The 20,901-nt window shown below is 43.1% G+C and overlaps 1 protein-coding gene across 7 annotated transcripts; it reads left to right on the top strand.

The window, feature by feature from the left end:
- On the top strand, positions 1-17,754 carry gigyf2 (GRB10 interacting GYF protein 2). 7 transcript variants are annotated; one of them, XM_050075146.1, is made up of 29 exons: positions 1-101; positions 2,170-2,221; positions 2,413-2,572; positions 2,716-2,811; positions 3,036-3,144; positions 4,700-4,805; positions 4,902-4,942; positions 5,038-5,073; positions 5,266-5,433; positions 5,966-6,177; positions 6,346-6,493; positions 7,412-7,663; positions 7,762-7,931; positions 8,202-8,358; positions 8,468-8,634; positions 9,819-9,910; positions 10,115-10,243; positions 10,363-10,493; positions 10,611-10,711; positions 11,013-11,153; positions 11,251-11,409; positions 11,497-11,748; positions 12,212-12,334; positions 12,479-12,802; positions 13,403-13,608; positions 13,762-13,913; positions 14,020-14,228; positions 16,890-17,031; positions 17,139-17,754. In XM_050075146.1, exons 2-29 carry the CDS (start codon positions 2,184-2,186, stop codon positions 17,204-17,206), a joined length of 4,089 nt encoding a protein of 1,362 aa, XP_049931103.1. In that variant the 5' UTR covers positions 1-101; positions 2,170-2,183; the 3' UTR covers positions 17,207-17,754. The 7 variants fall into 7 exon arrangements, with proteins under 7 accessions (XP_049931103.1, XP_049931105.1, XP_049931106.1 ...); XM_050075148.1 differs by having other exon boundaries at positions 14,020-14,216; positions 16,887-17,031; XM_050075149.1 differs by having other exon boundaries at positions 12,479-12,730.
- Positions 17,755-20,901: the final 3,147 nt, after the last annotated feature.

The raw sequence follows: 20,901 nt of genomic DNA on the forward strand, positions 1-20,901 counted from the left end.
CCCACACTCAGCCATCTTGTGGAAAACGAAGAGAGAGAGAGAGAGCCCAGAGAGAGCCACACAACTCGCATACAAACCTTGTGCTGTCAGATCAAGCAGAGGTAAGACAGCCAAAGTTTAATACACTAGCAGAGAAAAATCGTACATTTAAGTAAAGTGCCATGTCAGAGAGCCATATTCTGACGAGCTGGGGGTGCTAGGAACTGTTGTTAAACCACCATGTTTACTTGGCCTTGCAGCACCGGGCCCCAGTGACTCTGTGTCCGTGTCCGGGCCGTGTGAAGTGCGGGACGGTTTGACAAGGAAATGTTGTTGTGGATCCAGGATGCTCGAAGGCCGCGTGTAGCTAGCTAGCATGCTAGCCACAAGTCTTGAGGATAGGGATTAACTCGTGTGTCAGATCAGTGTTACATTTGCTATATAACGCTAGAGTATATAACAAGACGTCTTCTTGTCTGGTTAAATAAAGTGGTGTCAAAATATAAGTGTATGCTCACGTATGACATGCATACATGAGCTACGTAGGGTTAAAACGATGCTAGCTAGCTAGTTGGCCAACTGCAGGTAGCTAACGCGCTAGCATAACCACAGTTGGCTAACGTTAGCGAAAATACCCTGGTGTGGCACCAGCATGTAACGTTAGCAAGTTGCATTTTAACTACAACTCTGTCGCCACCTTTCAACATTACTATAACTCAACCGTCAACTTTTAACCGTTAGAAAATGTGTCGGCGAATGTCAGTTACTTGTTTCATGTGTTTAGCTCTACTGTCCATGTTAGTTGTTTATTCGACAGGTTAGCTTGCTACGTTAGCTAGCGTAATGTTGGAAACGTTAACCGAGGATGATTTCCACTTTAACCTTCCCGAGTGACCATCACGGATCTAGCCAACTTTTAATATTCAACAGTAACGTACGTAACGTTAGCTTCAGTGCCATCATCAGTAAGCGGGGTGGGTCAGTATGACTAACGTTAGGTTGCTCCAGGCTTTGCGATTTGATTAGCGTTGACGTTATATAGTAGACTAAGCTAACAATCCTGACAACTAACGATATGGGAGAACATGGTAGTTTTTCCGCTGACTCAAGCCGTCTCCCTCTTATTATTATCAAAGTCTGACACAATCAAACTGATAAAAGTTGTTGTTGTGAACAGATTGGGCAGTTGGCGAGCTTTGGCTCTTGGATGATTTCACCCAAGTCATAACGTTATGTAAACTCAGCCAGTCGTCCGGGTTGTACTTTATGTTAACACTGACAAATGTGCGAGGCTAGCAGCAGAGTTGCCACTAACGTTGCGATCTCCCGTTGAGTTTGTGTATTTATTGCTTTAACCACCAACTTACACGTGGCTTATCCTGGCGTCCATATGGTCAGTTGTACTGAGTGTCTACTGTCCCTGTTGGTGCCTGATATTTGAGGAAGCCTGGCTGTGTAATAAATCTTAAGCTATCAGGCCTGAGTGTACGGGAAAGTCTTGGCAGTGGGCACACATGCGTAAACACATCTAATAATCTTGTTGGAGAAACATGGTTAGTAGTACATGTAGTTTATTTAGTCTAGTAAAGGCAACCCCCGTTGTCAATTACAGGTGTCTCACATACCCACTTGGACTTTGAGACCTCCTAAAATAGCTTTAGCAGATTGAAATTGTACACTGCTTAACTGCTAGTGGGATGGGCTGCACATCCCGAGGAGTTGTAAGACAGTAAAGCAGGGAATTTTTCCAAAATCTGTTGAGCAGAATCTTGCAATGGTGAATGAGTTGTGAAATAAAACATTTACTTTAACTGGTTTAGTAAAACAACATGGGTTTGATAATATTTGTGTAGATTTGATGCTGATTGAACTGTGTTTGGGATGTTAAAAAAATATATTGATTTTAGTTATCCCGATTTAAGGAATAGTAATTGATGACCAGTGTGCTCAATCTCATGAAAACATACATGTAATTTTCCCACCAATGGGTACAATTAATACAGCCAGTTGTTGCTAGTAGGCTATATAAACAAAACAAAAATCACAGACTGCTAAACTATCACTAAATATTTGCTAAACAAAGCAGGCTACGCAAGTAAATATAATTTGCTTTTCATCAGTACTACTGCTATACTATAATTGTATATACTGAGTGGTATTAATCCTTTTCCTCCCTTTTCATGTTTGTAGAACTTCCAGGAAGAATGGCCGAAACCCAGACACTTAACTTTGGACCAGAATGGTAAATGAACTGGCATGCAGTCATGATAAGTGAAAGAGAAATTATTTGTAGGTTGTGAAACTGGTTTTCTGTTAAGGCCCAATGTAGCTTTTCCATACATGTTCAGACATGTCAAGTGCCACCTCATCTTAAGTGTTGTCTCCCCTTCCTCTGTCCCCTCTGCTTCTACTACCCTATCTGTCTCTCTGCAGGCTCCGTGCCTTGTCTGGCGGTGGTGGCAGCGGCGGCAGTGGTGGAGGTGGCTGTGCGGTTGCCTCTCCACCCCTCTCACCTGCTTTGCCAAAGTATAAACTTGCAGACTATCGCTACGGGAGAGAAGAAATGTTAGCACTTTATGTAAAGGATAACAAGGTTTGTAGGCTGATAACATCTGCATCTTAGCTGTTGATACAGGCTTGCAGTTGAAATGATTTGCATATGAATTATGTCCCTGCCTTTCAAACCCTTGTGCACCTTAACAGTGAAGCCTGTGACTGTTTATTTATCTCCTCCAGATCCCTATAGACCTACACGACAAGGAGTTCCTGCCCATATTGCAAGAGGAGCCCTTGCCGCCTCTGGCACTCGTGTCTTTTACAGAGGAGGAACAGGTAGGAGGACTTATATCAGGTCTCTATATTGGTGAGAAATGGTAATTTCAGAAACGGTTTCTCAGGCCAGTTGGCTTCTTAATGTAATTTCTTGGATTATACAGACCCTATGGATTATACAGTACTCTTGGCAGTTCGGCTTCCAAATACAGAGCAGGTGCAACGAAGAGAGCGGAGAGCTTACTTTTTGTCCCCTTGCTCCCCTCCCCCATTTGTGTTTGCAGAGAAATTTTTCCATGTCTGTAAACAGTGCAGCTGTACTTCGGCTGACAGGGCGAGGAGGCGGTCCGATAGCAGGGGCACCAAGAGGCCGAAGTACCTCAAGGGGTAGAGGTAAGAATTTAATTAAGATTATCCACGGATGTGTCATATTTTCTTTCTCATTTCAAAGATAAATTGCTGCAGGTGGAGATTTTGTTGTGGAAGCACTATGTTGGATTTCTTTTATCAAATGAGCCTTTATTTTAGCTATTGAGCTATTTTGTCTGTGCAGTTTCTGAAGTCACAACAACTCCAGATAGTTAAGATGGCTTTGAGGAATCCCACCAACTGAGACAAGGGGTGTAATATTAGCGCTCTGTAGGTGTTGTGCTTACTCAGCATACTCTCCTGCAGCTGCTTGAACTACTGATGTGTCTCAGACATGGAAAACCCTGTTTGAAATCAGGCTGCTAGTAGCACACACACACACACACTCAGGCACCCATATACACCCTTCCAATCAGTTAAAGCTGCATATCCCTGTATTTTACAGTGCAGTTTAAACTGCACAAGCTACTGTTGCTTAGCCCGAAGTGTTAAGAGAAGTTCTGTGTTTAGTAACACTGTTGTCAGCTGGTGTGTTTGTTGTGTTACCACTACATAAATTAATCTCTTGTTTTGGTACAATGGTATCTCTCCTGTTCCTCACTGTGGAGTTTGCAACAGTTTGGAGATGCAGTTCTGGGAAGGCAGAAGGACAATAGCCACTCAAAACCTAAAAGTGATAAATGGAATATACCACTGATTGCCAAAACTGTCGGCTGTAACTTACTGACCAACTCTTAAGAGCTGAAACATGATCTTGCAAAGTCATTGGCCACGCCTTTACCAATCTGCTTTTATTCTGAGCATATAACCCATTTACACTCATATTTCCTCCCTGCTTAATGTCCTGTCCTCTGTACTGTAGACTGCTCAGTGTTTGATTCACACTGCCAGCTTTAGGTCCTGACAATGGGTAGAGTTCAAATTTAATCAGTAGCAGCTCTTTATACCTAGGCTTCTGTGTACATTAGATGAGCTGTGTTAGATCGTTCATAGAACTTTCTCTGAATTGAAGGTCGGTTGAGAGGTCATGCCATACAGGGGGGTTTATTATAAGCAGTAAGTTACCATAGGTACATAAATTAGATGTTGACAGTAGTGCACAGTGATGTAGTTTGTCTGACAGATACTGAGAGAAATTGGAGGAAGATACAGCAGCATACTACAGCCTAACTCCCATGTCACTGTTAGAGGATGTTGTCCATGAATCATGGATTGGACAGATGAATTAAAAACCACAACAGCTGGTTTATTGCACATCCTCTGATGGAAAAGCAGAGTACAGCATCATGATTCAGCAGATTTTGTGCAATAGATGATGGTAGTTCAGTCGTGTGTATGTGAGTGTGTGGGTGACTAATGGCTTTAGAAGGTGGGTATAGGTTTTCTGATAATCTCTTATGGAATATCGCAAATGTTTCACGCAGCCCTCCGCTGATGTTATAACCACATTTGGTCCTTTTGATCATGATGTTAAATATCCTACCTGAAAGCAAGTTAATGCCAAGCCAGTGCACACAGTCAAGAGCGACTTGACCTCTTCAGGTCATATTAGGTCACATCAACCTGTGATTGTTTTCAGGCCGGGGAAGAGGAGATGGAGGGTTTTACCAAAGAAGTTTTGACGATGTGGAAGGTTTTGGTCGTGGAGGGAGGGAGATGCATCGCTCCCAAAGCTGGGAAGAAAGGTATTACAATGCCAATTTCATTTGCCAACATTTTATTGAATTTTGAACTTTATTTTTTTTGCAGTGACTTAACATAATGTATTTTTTTCTCACCAGGGGAGAACGGAGGTTTGAAAAGCCAGGTCGAAAAGACCCAGGTTGGTGTTAAAATTTGTTGCTCAAATAATCAATACATGATGTACTTGTTGGCAAATGCACTGGCTTATCTACTTGTTGCTCTCTGTCACCCCAGCAGAAGTTGTTCCAGGACATTTTCAGATGAATCACAGTAAGTGTGCCTTTGTAGTTTAATAAATGACCACTCGAGACCACCCCCGCAAACTACATCCCTTTAAGGGCTTTTTCTTGATTGTATTTGTGTTTTAACCGATTAAGAAAGTTTGATAATCTGTCTTTAAACTTTCACTATAATGATGATGGCTTCACCTTTAATTATGTGCCTACCCACCTCTCTCTGCAGTCCGAGGCAACTATGAGGATGGTGTAACAGGTCTACCGAGGAAGCATGACTTCACGCGTTCAGAGAGTGAGAACTGGCGTTCTGCTCAGAACGGTGAGGATGATGAGGGGGGCTGGCGCCTCGCGGGGTCTCGACGGGACAGTGACCGGTGGTGCCCCCCGAGCCCAGGTGGGCACAGCACTGACCATATCACTAATACGACTGTTTGTGTTAAATGTATTTGTGGTGTGCTGCCATGTTAGTTGTACAACTTCAAAATAAGATACATGTGTGTGTTGCAGCTTGAAAAATGTTATGTGGTCTGTTAGTTTCATTGCCGGCCAGAGGAAATATAGTATTGACATAACAACCTGCTTCACGGATGAGATATTCTCCAGCCCCAGTTTGTCAGTATGTATAGTGGCTGTCTTTGTCAGCTTTGCTATCAGAATGATACAACATATAACAGGAACGCATTAAGGGCACATCATGATGTTTTATGTCAGAGGGACAATTCAGAGGTTCACTGGCGTCTCCTTTATTAACTTCCCTGTACTTCTGAACTTCTCATCTTAATGCACATGCTCATAAATCATACTCTTATCATGTGTTATTTTATGTGGATGCACTTCAGTAGCGCTACTAGTGGCCAAATCTTTTGCTGAAGCCAAGATAGATCATGAGATTAAAGTTTGTTGTAAATGTGAACTGTTTTCCCCAGATGGGCCTCGGTCAGCAGGGTGGCGGGAACACCCAGATCAGCGCCGTCGTTTCCCATTTGATGCGAGAGAAGATGAGCGCGGTTACCGGAGGCCACGGTCAGGCAGCGGCAGCCTGGAGGACGAGAGGGACAGCCTACCAGAGTGGTGTTTGGAGGATGCAGACGAGGAGGCGGGCACCTTTGACTCATCGGGGGCCTTTCTCTCACTCAAGGTAAGAGGAGAGTTATGAATAAATCAGTGAATGACAGAGACTTTTAAATGATGTATTGATATGCTGCACTATATTTTATGGAGCAGGTCATTCTTTTGCCACAAGGACTGAAATGGGATGAGAATAGTATCAGAGTTACTGTAAATGTGTTCTTTGTTGTGTATTCAGAAAGCCTCCAAGGAGCCAATCTTGGAGGAGGCAGAGCTTGAATTCAAACCCTTGGAAGAGTGTGAAGAGGGCCTGGAGGAGGAGGACAGTCCGCCCAGGGAGACCAAAGATTTGGAAACAGAGGCCATCAGGCAGGCTGAACGAAAAGGTCAGATAGCTAAAGTGCTTATTTTTTTAAAATGCATTTTTAATGTTGTAGGACGAGCAAAGACATTAAGTCAAATGAACTTTTGTCTTAAAAATATTTCTACCTTGCTACGCCGTTTTAAGTTCACCTACAGAAAAGAACGAATGAAATTGTGTCAGTATCTGAGTGTACTGACGCTGGGTTTTGAACCTGGGGGCCCTTTTGACCAATTTTGCAACATTCAAGCTTTGACTTGCAACATGAGAAAATTTCCTTTCACATTACTTTTGACACATTTAACTAATGAAAAGAAACTCTACACTTGCATGCATGAGCATGCAAGAAAACATTGGGACCGGCAGTTTTATCTAAAAAAAAAAAATTCCAGTCATCTGTGACATGGAACAAGCAGTACTCAGAATTCGCTTCTGTGAAACGGGCCCTTAGGTCTTGCAGCTGACTGGTGTTCTCTTTGTGGATTATGCCATTATGTTGCTTTGACACCACAGTTTGGCCCAAATCATCTTTTAGAAACTACAATAGTGGTGCAATCTCAGTCATTAGTGGAAAAAGATTTAAAAGCCACACAGCACTCAGATATATTTTGAGGCCAAATCTTTTTGAAAGGGAAATGTTTTTGTTGTTAAGGACACAAAAAGGCGCGATCGATTGCTTTGGAGACGGTGGCTGCTTTATCCACCAACCACTATAATAAAATAGGAATTTACTGACGGCAATTTCAAAGCAATCAAAGCTACTTGATGTGAACATGAGCAAAGAAAAGGAAAATTGTTGATGTGGAAGGTGTTTTCATGTTTAGTTTATCTTCAATTACTGCAGCAGAAACCATAATGAAAACTGTCCTTTTTTCAGTGGATGATCATAGTTATATTGGTTATGATTCCATCTCATGTCTCTACTGTTATTATGATTTTTTAGAGTTGTCGAGAGCATCAGAGGAGGCTTTACCTGTGGCTCCACCTGTTGCTCCCCCAGTCTCAGAGCCCCAGCTTCCTGCCCAGTCTCTGTCGCTGAGCCAGCCCAACAGAACAGAAGAGTGTGAGAGGCCCGCTGAACGGCAGCCACCCATGGAGCTCCCACCAGAGCCCTGCAAAGTCCCCCTGCACGTCCCCATGTCTAACAGCATGCTCGAGTCCCTACCCATCAACCACATTTCCACCACCCTCGCAGGTTAGATTTGGGTCTTCAATTTGACTGTACATAGGACTTTTTCACCAGTTGGTTCCACATCCTAATATCTGTTTTTTCCCTCGTGCTGTTTTATACAGAAGTATCTGCTCCATCGCCTAGCGTCCAGCTACCCCAAAAACCCATGGAGGTTCCTGTGGCAATGAACAATCCTTTGCCCTTCTCTTCAAATTTAATGGCACCTATTGGCAGGCCCACTGCTGTGCCACACGACACAGATGAAGACGAGGGACTGAAACACTTTGAGCAGGTAAGTTAGTTAACTGTCATGAGATGAGTGGGCTATCCTAACAATCGTAAAATATCTTATATTGATGTTAAGGATCTCTTAAAATCTTGTACTTACTGACACGAAAGCTTAAGCAAGTCATAAACTTCCACAACAGCCGGTTCGTTGACTCATCGGCTACGAGGGAACAGCCCTATTATTTTAGGTTGTATTGATTTTAAACAGGGTTATGAGTAATGTAATATCCTCCTGAGATTATCTCTCTGTGTCCTGGCTCCCATTCGTCCCCAGGAGGCAGAAAAGATGGTAGCATACCTACAGGATGGTGTGGTGGATGACGACAGACTTACAGCAAAGACTTCAGAGAAGCCCAAACCTGCAGGCCTGCCGCTCACCCACGAGGCTGCTCTCAAGTGGTTCTACAAAGACCCCCAAGGAGAGATACAGGGTGAGACTGGGAGAAATTTTAATCTGGTCAAACTACTGTTCATTTAGCTTAAAAGCTGTTGTAGTATCTCTCCCTGAACCTCATCTGCTCCCTTCTTGTGCCCTCTCAGGTCCATTCAGTAACCAGGAGATGGCTGAGTGGTTCCAGGCTGGTTACTTCACAATGTCTCTCTTAGTTAAAAGAGGGTGTGATGAAGTATTTCAAGCGCTTGGAGAGATTATGAAGATATGGGGGAGAGTACCGTTCACTCCAGGACCTGCACCACCTCCTCTACAGGTATGTGTGTGCTCAGTGTGGCCTGTTTCATTCCTTATGTCTACAGGTTTGCTTTGTGATCAGCACTAGTTGCCAGTACAAGCCATGACCTGCAGGTGGTGGTGTATTCCACTCTTTTTTACCAGAAAGATGTGTCAGAGGAGTCCTTCATATATTTGACTGTTTTAAGACCCTTGTTCTTCCAGCTGACGTGATGGATGTTGTGAAGGTTTTTCATGTACTTATTGAGATATTGCAAAAAAAAATGTAAATGCATTTAAGACAATTGAATAAGTATTCACGACTCTTAACGGTGATATTTAGTTGAAGCACCTTTAGTGACAGTTGCAGCTTTGGTTGAATCAGGAAAGGTCTCTGGCTACATCCAAACTAAAACCTTTTCATTTTTAAATGGCGTTTTAAAATGAAAACAGTCCCTGTACACATGAACACAGTTTTTTTTAAAAATTCATCTCCATCTATACTAACATGCCTGAAAAGGCATATCACAAGACCATTAACATTCACTGGGCATGCCAGTGCTGATGTAAACAGGAAGCAGACTGTCTTCTCTGTGGTGGTTTACTTGTTACAGAGAAGTACTAAGAAGGAAGGACAGCAATAATGAAACGAAAGAACAAGGATTTCTTTGCTTGGACCGACAACAAGGCAGAACTGTTTCACAACTAAAAGGCGGTCAAGGCAGCGGAAAACATTAATTGGGAGTCGTTGCAAAGCAAATATGGCATCACATTAGAGCTGAACAGGGGGCATTATCCATCACTAGAGGAAGCCATGGTAATGGGAAAGGAGTTTTCACACGAGGCCGATAAAATCACAAAATATATGTAGACCTAACTGTTATGTTTTGGCTTGGCACATCATGACTGATAAGACCCTGACAGGAAGCAAACGTAGATATCTACGCCATGTTTCTGCCTGTCCAGACTAAGACGCAACTCGGGTTTTCAATCTAAAACGGGGTCAGCAGTCTTCTCAAAGTCCCTGGAAAAGGAAGAGTAGTAGTGTGGCTGGATGCTAGGTGTAAATGTAGCAGCTTTTGGACAACAGGATGCTGCTCAAGCTCAGTCAAACTGCTCAAAGACCTTGACTAAACAGCAGTTTTTATAGAGCTTGTTTTTTTGCTACCTTTTGTTGTTTGAATGCTATGATTTATTCTGACGGTGTCTTCTTATGTAACGCAGGGGGATGATCAAGAGAGGCTGAAGAGGCAGCAAGAGCTCACTGCTCTCAACCTGTACCAGTTACAGCAGCTCCAATATCAATACCTCCTCAGGTACACAAGGCTCACATCTGGCACACAGATGTTCAAATACACACATTTATAAGCCGCTCACTTCCTGGACTTAATACAGGAGTAGGTCACAGAGTTAATGACAGAGTTAAAAAAATTTACATAAATATAAAGATAGTGATTCAGATGTTAACTTTTTATTGCTCCTGTCTTATTCCTGCCGTCCATTTGTCTTCCACCATTCAGGCAGCAGTATGCTCAGGCCCTGGCCCAGCAGAAAGCTGCAGCTCTCAGCTCAGCTCCTCTTCAACAGCAGCAGCAACACCAACAGCAGATCAACCTGCTTCTACAGCAATACCAGGCTCTCAAGCTAAGGTACACTATCACACAGTCACATCCCTCACCCGGCCCTCTAAATACATCTGCACATGTGTTATAGTCGACTTGAAGAGAGGATTGCATTTATTGATATGTGTATTTTCTAATTCTTTTAGAGCATCTGAGAGCCTCCTACCTCCTGTTACCCGGTCCCTGTCTGTACCAGACTCTGGTTCTGTGTGGGAAATGCAGAACCCGTCCTCTCAGGCTTCTTGCACGCCAAATGTCCAACAAGCTGCTCAAAACAGTGAGTTTCTATCTTCAGTAATCTGCAGTGTTGGCTTATTTTTGAATCACACGCGAGAAAAAGAAAAGGTCTGTTTCAAGTCATAGCAGGTCTAATACATTATGTCTTACTCAACAGCGTGGGATGGTAGCAGCGTGTGGGATTTGCCTATAGACTCCATGGCACAGGCGCCAACCATCGAGCAGATGCAACAGTTAGAGAAGACAAAGTCTGCAAAGGTAAAAGTATTTCTGCTCACTTTTCCATCAGTGGGAAATGGTTCTGAAAAAGTCTCATCCAATGTCAGGACCTCTAATACTCTTGAATACAGCAGCATCTTAGTGTTTTCAAAAGCTGAAAATGTCGTTAGTAAGATGAAATTGATTGCATTTAAAATATTCAAATCTTAAAATGAAGGCTGATGAATCAGTGATTTTAACGTGGGATTTGTCATATATGATGTAATCTCACATCTCTGCATGAGATCCAGATGGTGATGATAACACAAAGAGGAACTATCATGATTTTCTCATGCAACAGTTGGAGTTGGAGAGGCGTGAGGCAGAAATGAGAGCCAAAAGGGAGGAAGAGGAGAGGAAACGACTGGAGGAGGCCCTGAGGGCTCGACAGGAGGAGGAACGCAAACGTTTGGAAGAAGAGGAGCTGGCACGACAAAAACAGGTCGAGCATTTGGACAATGTCAATCTGAAGCACTTAAACAATGTGAGCCACTTTTCTCTGATTGCATCGAGACTGACTCAGTGTTGTAAATCTTTAGGAGGAGGCATTAAGACGACAGCGAGAGCAAGAGGAGGCACAGCGCAGACAAAAAGAGGAAGAGGAGAGACTGGCACAAGAGGAAGCTCTGCGCAGATTAGAGGAGAGGCGGAGGGAAGAGGAGGAGAGAAAGAAACGGGAAGAGTTCCTTCGCAAACAGGTAACCAAATGAAAACATGTCACATATTTCTGCCTTCTATGATTTGTGAAATGTCTCCCTAAATTGTGATGATTTCTACCTCACTAGGAAGAGGAGCGCAGAAAGCAGGAGGAACTCGAAGTATTGAGGAGGCGTGAGGAGGAGAAGCGAGCGGAGGAAGAAGCTGCAGCTGCTGCAGCAGCAGCTGCGCTGGCCCAACAGCAACTGGAGGAGCAGAAGAGGAGAGAGCAGGAGGCCCAAAGACAGCAGGAGCTGCAGAGACAGAGGCAGCAGCAACAAGAGGCTCTCAGGAGACTTCAGCAACAGCAGCAACAGCAGCAGCAGCTCGCACAGATGAAGGTGTGTCAGCTTGTCTTTGTTAAAAGCTGCGGCCTCTGAATATGTAGCACTTCCCCCCATAGCTTCCTGTCACTTCAAAAATACATTCATGTTGTTCCACACATTGTTCTGAATTAACTTCATATAGAAACCATATGAAAAATCCATTGATGCCATAAAAAAGAGTGGTCAAACATAGCCGTCCTTTAATAGCTACAGGTGGGGCTATACCTGACGTGCACTGAGTCTCTATAAGACACATTCATTCAGACAAATAAAACCCAAAGCTTTAACAAAACAAAATTATATTAAACTTGGTTAAAATACCAAAATATGTGCTCAAACTATTTGACATTGAAGCAAAGTTGAACTTTTTTTTTTTTAACCGCTACGTCACAGGGTAAGGGCACAGAGGAGCAGTCAGCAAAAATAGACGGTACAAAATATATTTAAAGTTGCTAAAACACTGTGTCCTGTTCTGCAGCTTCCATCCTCCTCAAAGTGGGGCCAGCAGTCGGTCAACGCTATAAACCAGCCTCAGAGCGCCCTGTCACTGGCTGAGATCCAGAAACTGGAAGAGGAGAGAGAACGACAGACGCGGGAGGAGGTAAAAACAGCAAGCAGCCTGGTTGTGTTCGTTGATGTTTTAGTGCTTCTCTTGAGTTATCCTTTTTGACTGATTATTGTCGTTGAGCCAAATGTCATTTTTATGCACTCTGATTCCTGTCCTTCTCCCTCCTCGCCCCCGCAGCAGCGACGTCAGCAGCAGGAGCTCCTGAAGCTGCAGCAGCAGCAGGCCTTGCAACTAGCTCAGCAGCCCCAGGCCAAGCTGTCTGGTTGGGGCAGTGTGGCCAAACAGCCAGCTGCTACCAAATCTTTGCTGGAGATTCAAAGGGAAGAAGCGCAGCAGATGAAACAGCGGAAGGAGCAGCATCAGCAGCAGCAACAGCAGCAGCAAACACACCCTATTGTCACCCAACAGATCCGCACTCAAAACAGAACTGTACGTGCCCTACGTGATACCGTGTCTTATCAGCTAGAGGAGGATAAAATCTACGTAGAGCTGCAGGGCTGGGTGTGGATATGACAATATTCTGACATACAATATTTAAATACAGTGTTCACAATATCTCTTTAATGCAGTTTCAATTTTGACATGAAGGCTCAGTTACTTTGGGTAGTTTATACGTCTTAGCAACAGCTGCTTGAATATGACAGAAAGTTGTGGCTCAGTTTTCATGGCTCTAAACAGTGACAAGGACCGACTTGTGCGGACACTGACAGTGCAAGACTGTCTGCAAAAACTAGGTCGACAGAAGTTCACTGACAGCCAGACATTAACCAACTGCCAACCGCCAGCTTGTGGTGTCTGGGCCCTAAAATGTCAACAGGGCCATTTTGTTTTTCACATAACCTTTAATTCTAATAACATCAGGTTACCTTTTGCAAAAGAAGGAAAGATGGCTGAAATGATAAGTAGATCAATCAAGTTGTCAACTGGTGCAATATATCTTTGGGTGTTGTACCATTTGTTGGCTAAAAAAAGCAACTTGTTGACATTGATGGCCATTTTCTGACATTTTACTGACCAAACAACAGAGAAATGTAATTAACTGTGGCTTGCAGCCCTAGAAACAAGTGCTATGTCAGTAACAGTATTTCTGTCTCTACACAGACGCCATCTCTGAGTAACTCAGTGTGGGGATCTGTGAACACCAGCACCTGCACCAACTGGGGCTCAGACTCCAGCAGTATCTGGGGTGACACCCACAACTCCAACATGGGCTTCTGGGATGAGGCTGTGAAGGAAGCTGTCCAGCAGCCTCCTCCAACCAAGAAAGGCAACATGCAGAAGAACAACAAAGGCAACGCCAACCTCAGGTATTTATTAAGAGTACTAAAATGGAAAAAAAGTCTGGCTTAGTCACGACCTCCTGATGAAAAGCATGACCTACCATATGACGGATATGAGTAATGCACAGATCTTAATGACTTCTTTTTGTCTTCCTGCTGCATTTCTCTTCACATGTAAAGTAATTCTGTGAGTGGGCGGGCCAATAAGAAAGTAGAAGAGGAGGAGAAGCTGCTGAAGTTGTTTCAAGGGGTCAATAAGAGCCAGCAGGACACCTTCATGCAATGGTGTGAGCAAACCCTGCACACCCTCAACACGGCCAACAATCTGGATGGTAAGACTTCAAAAATATTCTTTGCAAAGGCCTTCCACCCACAACTATTGATCAACCATTTCTGGAAGCCAAACTCACAAATGTTCTCCATCTGTCTCCCTGCCAGTTCCAACGTTTGCATCCTTCCTGAAAGAAGTGGACTCTCCGTACGAGGTGCACGACTATGTCAGAGCCTATCTGGGGGACACTCCCGAGGCTAAGGACTTTGCCAAGCAGTTCCTGGAACGTCGTGCCAAACAGAACGCTAACCAACAAAAACCGGCTCCGCAGAACCAACAGCAAGTCCTCAAGCAGCAGCAGCAGCAGCAGCAGCAGGTGAGCGATACTGAAATAGTTCAGCACGTTGAAGAAACAGCAGATGAGGCACCGTATGTTTTGGTCCCATTTTTGCCTTGTAAAGCCATGTGAGTCAAAAAGAGACATGAGTCCCTATTGCTCCCTAAAATTAGTTTTTGCTCTGAGGCATTTTTTGCCAGGCATGTTCTGACCAATCAGAGCAAGTCATCTGACAGTACATGCCGTCATACTCCACAGCCACAACTGTTATTTACATTTCTGGTGTGACTCTCTTTCTCGCGTCACCCCTTTGGATCGGCCCCAAAAGATGTCACTGCACTGCTGATTCCTTGTTTCCTAATGGGGATAGAGACCAAATGTGATCCTCCTGCAAAGCTGGTCTGGTTTGTTAAAGCTTTGCATCAAATAGTTATATATTTGATGACAGATTTTTCAGGTCTGTCGCTCATGTAATATTGTTGGTTGTGTTAGGCCATGGTGGGTCGTGTATCGCATTACTGAGCAGAGCCGTTTACTCATAGGAACACAGAACAATGTCCAGATAGTAAGGCCTGGACATTGTCCAGAGTTTCTCTTTCACACATGTAACACACAGCTTGAGATTGTCTGCATCAGAGGTGTTCTCATCTACTGGAAAAAACTGTTTGGTGTCGGCGAGGGGCAGCGCCTGGGTATAGAGCGCAGGAAGCGGGACTTGACATGAATTACACTGTGGTCGCATAGCTAGTTCGTAATGTGTTCATAAACTGCCGTTTCTTTAATTTGGCTGATGATTTCAGCTTCGGCCCTTACTGACAGGAGCTCCGCAGTCTCATCTTCTCTTCAATTACACATTTTCATTGCTGTTTTCGTGTAAATGACGCGTCTTCTTCTTGTTTGTTTTTCTTCCAGTTTCATGCAAGCCTCATGATAGAAACATCATCAACACACCTACTCGCTCACTGTGAATTCTCTGGATAGTTACCTGCTCTATTCACACATGAGCTAAATCAGACATTACAAGGACTTTGTACTGGGGAACGAGCAGGATAAAGTTTAATGTCCGATCCAACTTATTTGGACATTTGCGTTCTCACAGACAGCTCCCCCGTGTAATGACTAGATCATTTCAGGTTTGCAGTGCCTATGTGAAAGCAGCTCAGGACGGCTTTATGGCAACATTAGATTTTTATATGATTTTTGCATCATCATGGATATTCTTTACTTTCCAGGTTTTGCGATGTAGCAATAAATTAAACTTACACATACTGTTATAGAGGATTGTAATGTGTACACTGCAACTTTTGAAGGCAGCATTGTTTTAAATATTTCCACTGTCTTCTTGAGGGAGCTTCTTTGCTTCTGTTCAACCATCAACACTTTCTCTTTTGTTTGGCACAGGAGCTACTTTGACTCATTGAACTTACATAATCACCACGCTGAGAACGTTCTCTCCTGCTGGAAAAGTTGCTTTGTCTAAATACCGTTCATTGGCAAAAGAATTAAGCAGTAAAGACACATCTGCCACTAATATTGGTGACAAAAGTCATGTTTCCATTCAAATTGTCAGGCCAGTTTTAAGTAAACTTTTGAAATGTTGCAAAAGAGAAATGAGAATTAGGTGCACAGTCACACATGAGCTAATGCAAGCCAGTTACTATCACCTGCTGAATGTGGGCAGTGCCTGATGTGACAGATTCAGAAAGCTAGCTTACTAGCTAATGTTTGCTAGCTTGCTAATAAATACAGCAAAATATGATGTTATTGTTACATTTTCCATTTTCTTAAGTTCCATGCCTGTCAGGTAGCGCCTCACAGGGCAGTTTGTGTCTTTCATGGCCAATATCATACAAGGTTAAACATGGCAACAATCTATGACTCCTCCACGCATAGTTCTTTGCTATTGGTTGAGGCTACGACTTCACCTGTCAAAGTTCACTAAAGTTTAATTTCATCCGGTACAAAGTTCTGTATTTGCTTCATCACTGGAAGTGAATGTTTTATTTGCTTCTCTGCCCACACTGAATAGAAGTGAATGGAAGATGAATATTTGCCAATGTTACATCCCTCATTTGTGACTGCACCCGTTATTATTCTTTCACGTGAGCAAGTATTGGCCATGTTTCCTGCTGTCTGCAGACAAAGAAAAATTAAGTCAATGATTCTAAAGCACTGGAAGATGCTGAAAGCAGAAACGGCTTATTAGTCATGTGGGTTGAATGTTCGCTATGTCAGACCTTTTTTGGCAGAGGTGTTTCCATTTCCCATTTCGTGCAGCCACCCTTTTCGACAAAGGCAGAACCACCTCCAGTGAGTGTAAAAGGTTTTTATGATCGCGCATAAAAATACATTAAAGGAAACAGAGCTAAAATCTGGTGGTTAATACCTAAAACACACTACAATACATGTTTTTTGTGGCAGCCTGTCTCAGTCTGACACATTGAAGTCATACAAAACTCTTGACAAAACTTTGGATAATCATGAACCTAGCTCATACTTTGTGCAGTTTTGAAAAAGAAAACTGTGAAACATTAATAGTTTTGGTTTCCCCCTCATCCACATCTCATCACGATCGTCAAAATGTAATGGGATCAAATCAAGTCAAGTAATACCACTTTGACTTTGCTGGCATCTCAGACCAACAGCTTTTTCTCCAGCAGTTGATTCAGTCTTTTAAATCCACATTTCTCTACTGCCCAGGATTCTGTATGGGGTGGAACAGGATCTTCGCCACTCTACCAGTCCAACCATACGAGCGGCCAGCAGCAGCGCTTTGAGACCGTCACCTCAGGGAAGAAGAAAAAGAAGCAAAAGATGGTCCGTGCAGACCCCAGCCTTCTAGGTGAGAGCAAGCAGCCATCTGCGACTTAATCTAAAATATCTGCAGTGATGTGTCACCACTTTAAATATCCCATCTGCTAATTGGATCTTTCTTTTTTTACTTCTCAGGTTTTTCTGTGAATGCGTCATCTGAGAGATTGAACATGGGAGAGATTGAGACTTTGGAGGACTTTTAAGGGACTGCAGCCAAGCAAACCCCACTGACTGTATCCGATTTGAACAGCAGCTGATTTACCCGACCCCCCTGCCACGGCCCCTCCAACTGCTTCCACAACTTTCACTTTTATTTTCAGTTTCCCATTCATCAGACATACTCTGGTAATCCCTCATGAACTCCAAATTGTGAACAAACAGCGATCTCTGAGGCAGGGTGTGTTTTCCTGTTGCTTATGGACCCATAATCTGCTGAAAACTTTGCGAGGAATGGACTGGACCAAACTGGCCAGTGAAACATCCGACCAGCCAAGAGAGCTATCGCCATACGAACTCAAGTTTGGAGAAAGTCTGCAGAGATGTCGATGCTGCTCGGTCCCGATCGTGTCCTGTTGTAGAAATTTGCAGTGACAACAAATTTCAAATTTGGCCTCCATTGTATGGGTTTCTTTTAAGTGTGGATATATGGGTGGGGTGGTGGGGGTATAATGGGAAAGGTTAGAGAGATTATATCCATTGTTTTTGTTTTATTTATTGAAAGTTTTCCCCTTACACTTTACCCCCCCCCCCCCTTCTCTATTCCCTCCCTGTTTTCTGCTGGGTGTTCATGGATAATGACGGCAAAGTAGAGCCCAAGGATTCGTGCCCACTTATGTCCTGTTTTAAGGACATGTTCAAAAGTTCCAAGTAGTTATCTATTTCTTGTAAAATACTAGGCTGTTTAAAGAATAAACTTTCAATTCTGCATCTGTATTATAATATATGAAAATGATCTTCTGGAGTCATACTTTTTTTATTGCGGTATGGAATAATAAAACAGTCTGATGTGTGGGCTGTTCACACCTGTGTCTGAACTATTCAGAAAAACCACAAATGTGCAGAATTTATTTGATTCACACACATTCATCTGCTCACACGACGATAAAAGCATTTCACACAGATACTGATTAAAAAGTTCCTCCTGGCATCGATTAAACCCCTAAAAACTTATCTCTGTTCATCAAAATTAGATATTTAGGCGTTTATTTTCCTTTTATAAAATCTCTTAAAATGGATTAGATGTAACTACACATTTGCGTCATTTAATGTATGTGGATCTATACGTAATCGTCCCACCTCCCCCCAAGCCGCTCGCCTGGAGCTCAAACGTACCGGTTCACCTTGACTCTGCTCATCTAATGTACATAAACAGATTATGCATATATATGCAGACTCTGTAGGCGACAGGGCAACATTTTCGTATCAAAGTGTTCTGGTTTCAGTATGTAGTCTGAGTACTATCAGCCAATCACAGGGGCGTAATGCATCGCCTATGTCTGATGACGATTAGGCTTTACATGAGGGTTTTTTTTAAAAAAAAATGTATCTGTGTTCATTATGCAGATGTTAATAAAGATTAGCCAAAAGGACCAGTGCACAGATGAGGAGGTGTTGCCGCAGGTCTCTGCTGGCTACGCCAGATGAGCCCGAAAAGTTGGCCCTCGCCCCAAGATTATCATCAGACCAATAGGGTTCAGAGATAGCTGCCCATCAAACACCTAAAATTCTGCTTGTAGTCATTGATGGACATCACTTTAGCCTTGACTACGTCACCACACAGCTCATTATGTGGTGCTAATGTTTGATAAACCTTGTTCCTGGTAGCCGGCTCTGACAAGTTGAAGTGAAAGTGAAACTTGGTCAGCAAGATACCGACACCTGCTTCTTGGTTGATGGTCCAGAGGGACGAGGGAGGGATGCTCTGCTGTTTGCTCTGTTGTTACTGGTTGATGTCATCAGTTGCCTCATGATGATATGACTTGCGGACTGATATCCAGTGAATTAATCAACTTCAGTGCCCCATATTGCCTTGAAGTACATAATGACAAAACAACCACAGCATAACGCATAGCAGAGTGTCCCTCCCATGTTCCTCCATTCTACTATCAACCCCACTTCTCTGATACCCTTTGTTTCGTAAGATGAAGGGACTGGTTTCTTAGGTTTGTGACGCAACCCTTAATCCATGTTCTTATGAACATCCGCCAAGGCAGAAATACTCAGCCTTGGTGGTGACTGCTTATTTCGCTCATACATTGTCTTGTAGCATATAAGCTCAAGAATTTGTCACAATGTTAAATAATGAGTAATCATCCCGGTGATTTGCTAAATATATTCTGATGACTGTTAATCCCATCTTGAGATTTATAGTTTGTGTACAGCAGACGCAATCCATTTTTCACCACAGGGAATTGGACGGTTGGTCAAATTAGAAACTGACACTGAAAACTTCTCAGGAAGTAAAATTGCTCCTGTCGCCACTCAGTTGTAGTGCATATATGACATTGAATTAGTCATGGTTTTCAAATCCACAAAGAGGAAATGAAAGCCGCCAATGCCCTCATGAAAAGCAACAGCATATTTCTAAGCACGCACACTAATCGTCACCGTAGAGAAGTAAAAGGCCTTCACTGCTATTACTCACTGGGTCAAGGCTTCAAACCATCAACTCACGCATTGTACTGTGCTGCTTGTACTTCATCTGAATACATCATTTTATACTTCTGTATGTGCAGATGTACTTTTTACTCCACCACTTTTATTTTATTGTTATAGTTAATACTTCCTTCACAAACAAAAATCTGACATACAAAACTCCATCTTCACCTCAGCCTGCTACATCAGATAGGACTTGAACAGATTTGACATAAGGCTCAGTTTACTAATAATGACATGTGACATGCAGCCTGTAAAGGATTAAGAATAGTGACGTCATCTTCCTACACAGGTAGCTGCCTACATCCATGAAAAACGACAACAGAAAGATGGCGACAAGTGTGGATGAGTTACAAGTTATGAGTGTCCGACAGTCTGTCTTTGACTCTTTGACCGAATTTGCGCAATGTTACAAACGTTAACTGCTGTTAGCAACTGCTGTGGCAGCATTATGTCGACGGGTCGTCACTTGCTACAGAGCAAAACGCGTGACTCTTGTCCAAACAAGAAATCGGCCAACATTTTCAGGCCAGTTACATCATGGGAAATGTAGGACCAGACCTTGTTGGAGCATGACCCACACTGGGGACTAAAAGTCAGGATATCTCTGCACCTACAAGTTCGACTTAAACCATTTTTATTCTTGTCTGCCTGCTGTGAGTCCCCAAACTTTTTGCAAGTGCAGTATCAAATTTCAGGATTACCCCTTCAAAATTCTGTTTACGTATTGATGCATTAGTGACAATAATCCTGTAATATAATACAGTATAACATGTCACTGTATCATGAGGTCGCTTTTGAAACATAACATTGTTCTGCTAACAGTTCTGTTCTCCTGCTTAAAGTCACTATGTGACATTCAGAGCATTAATACAGCAGCACACAACTATTTGATATATGAAGACATGGTGGAGTAATGGTGCCCAGAGCAGAAAAGTAATCCAGGGGTCTCTATGCCTGATTACAGTGGACAGTCCAGCTGCATACATGTTAGTGCATGTGTATTACTCTTGAGTGTGTCCAACTGGGTATCTAAATGTCGGTTACCATTTAAAATCTACGTCCTGGCCTGTGGTGCGGGATGGCATGTTACCCACTGTGGGAGATTCAAAAAGTAGCTGTTAGCAGTTAGCAGCTACTCAAAGAAGAAGAACAGCAGCTGTAAATGTCCACAAATTGGGAAAAGAATGAGGTCCAGGAGCTCATTACCTCCGAGCAGAGGACCAGATAAGCCGCCATGTAA

The sequence above is a fragment of the Epinephelus moara genome, chromosome 21, assembly GCF_006386435.1.
Source record: "Epinephelus moara isolate mb chromosome 21, YSFRI_EMoa_1.0, whole genome shotgun sequence".
Lineage (NCBI taxonomy): Eukaryota > Metazoa > Chordata > Actinopteri > Perciformes > Serranidae > Epinephelus > Epinephelus moara.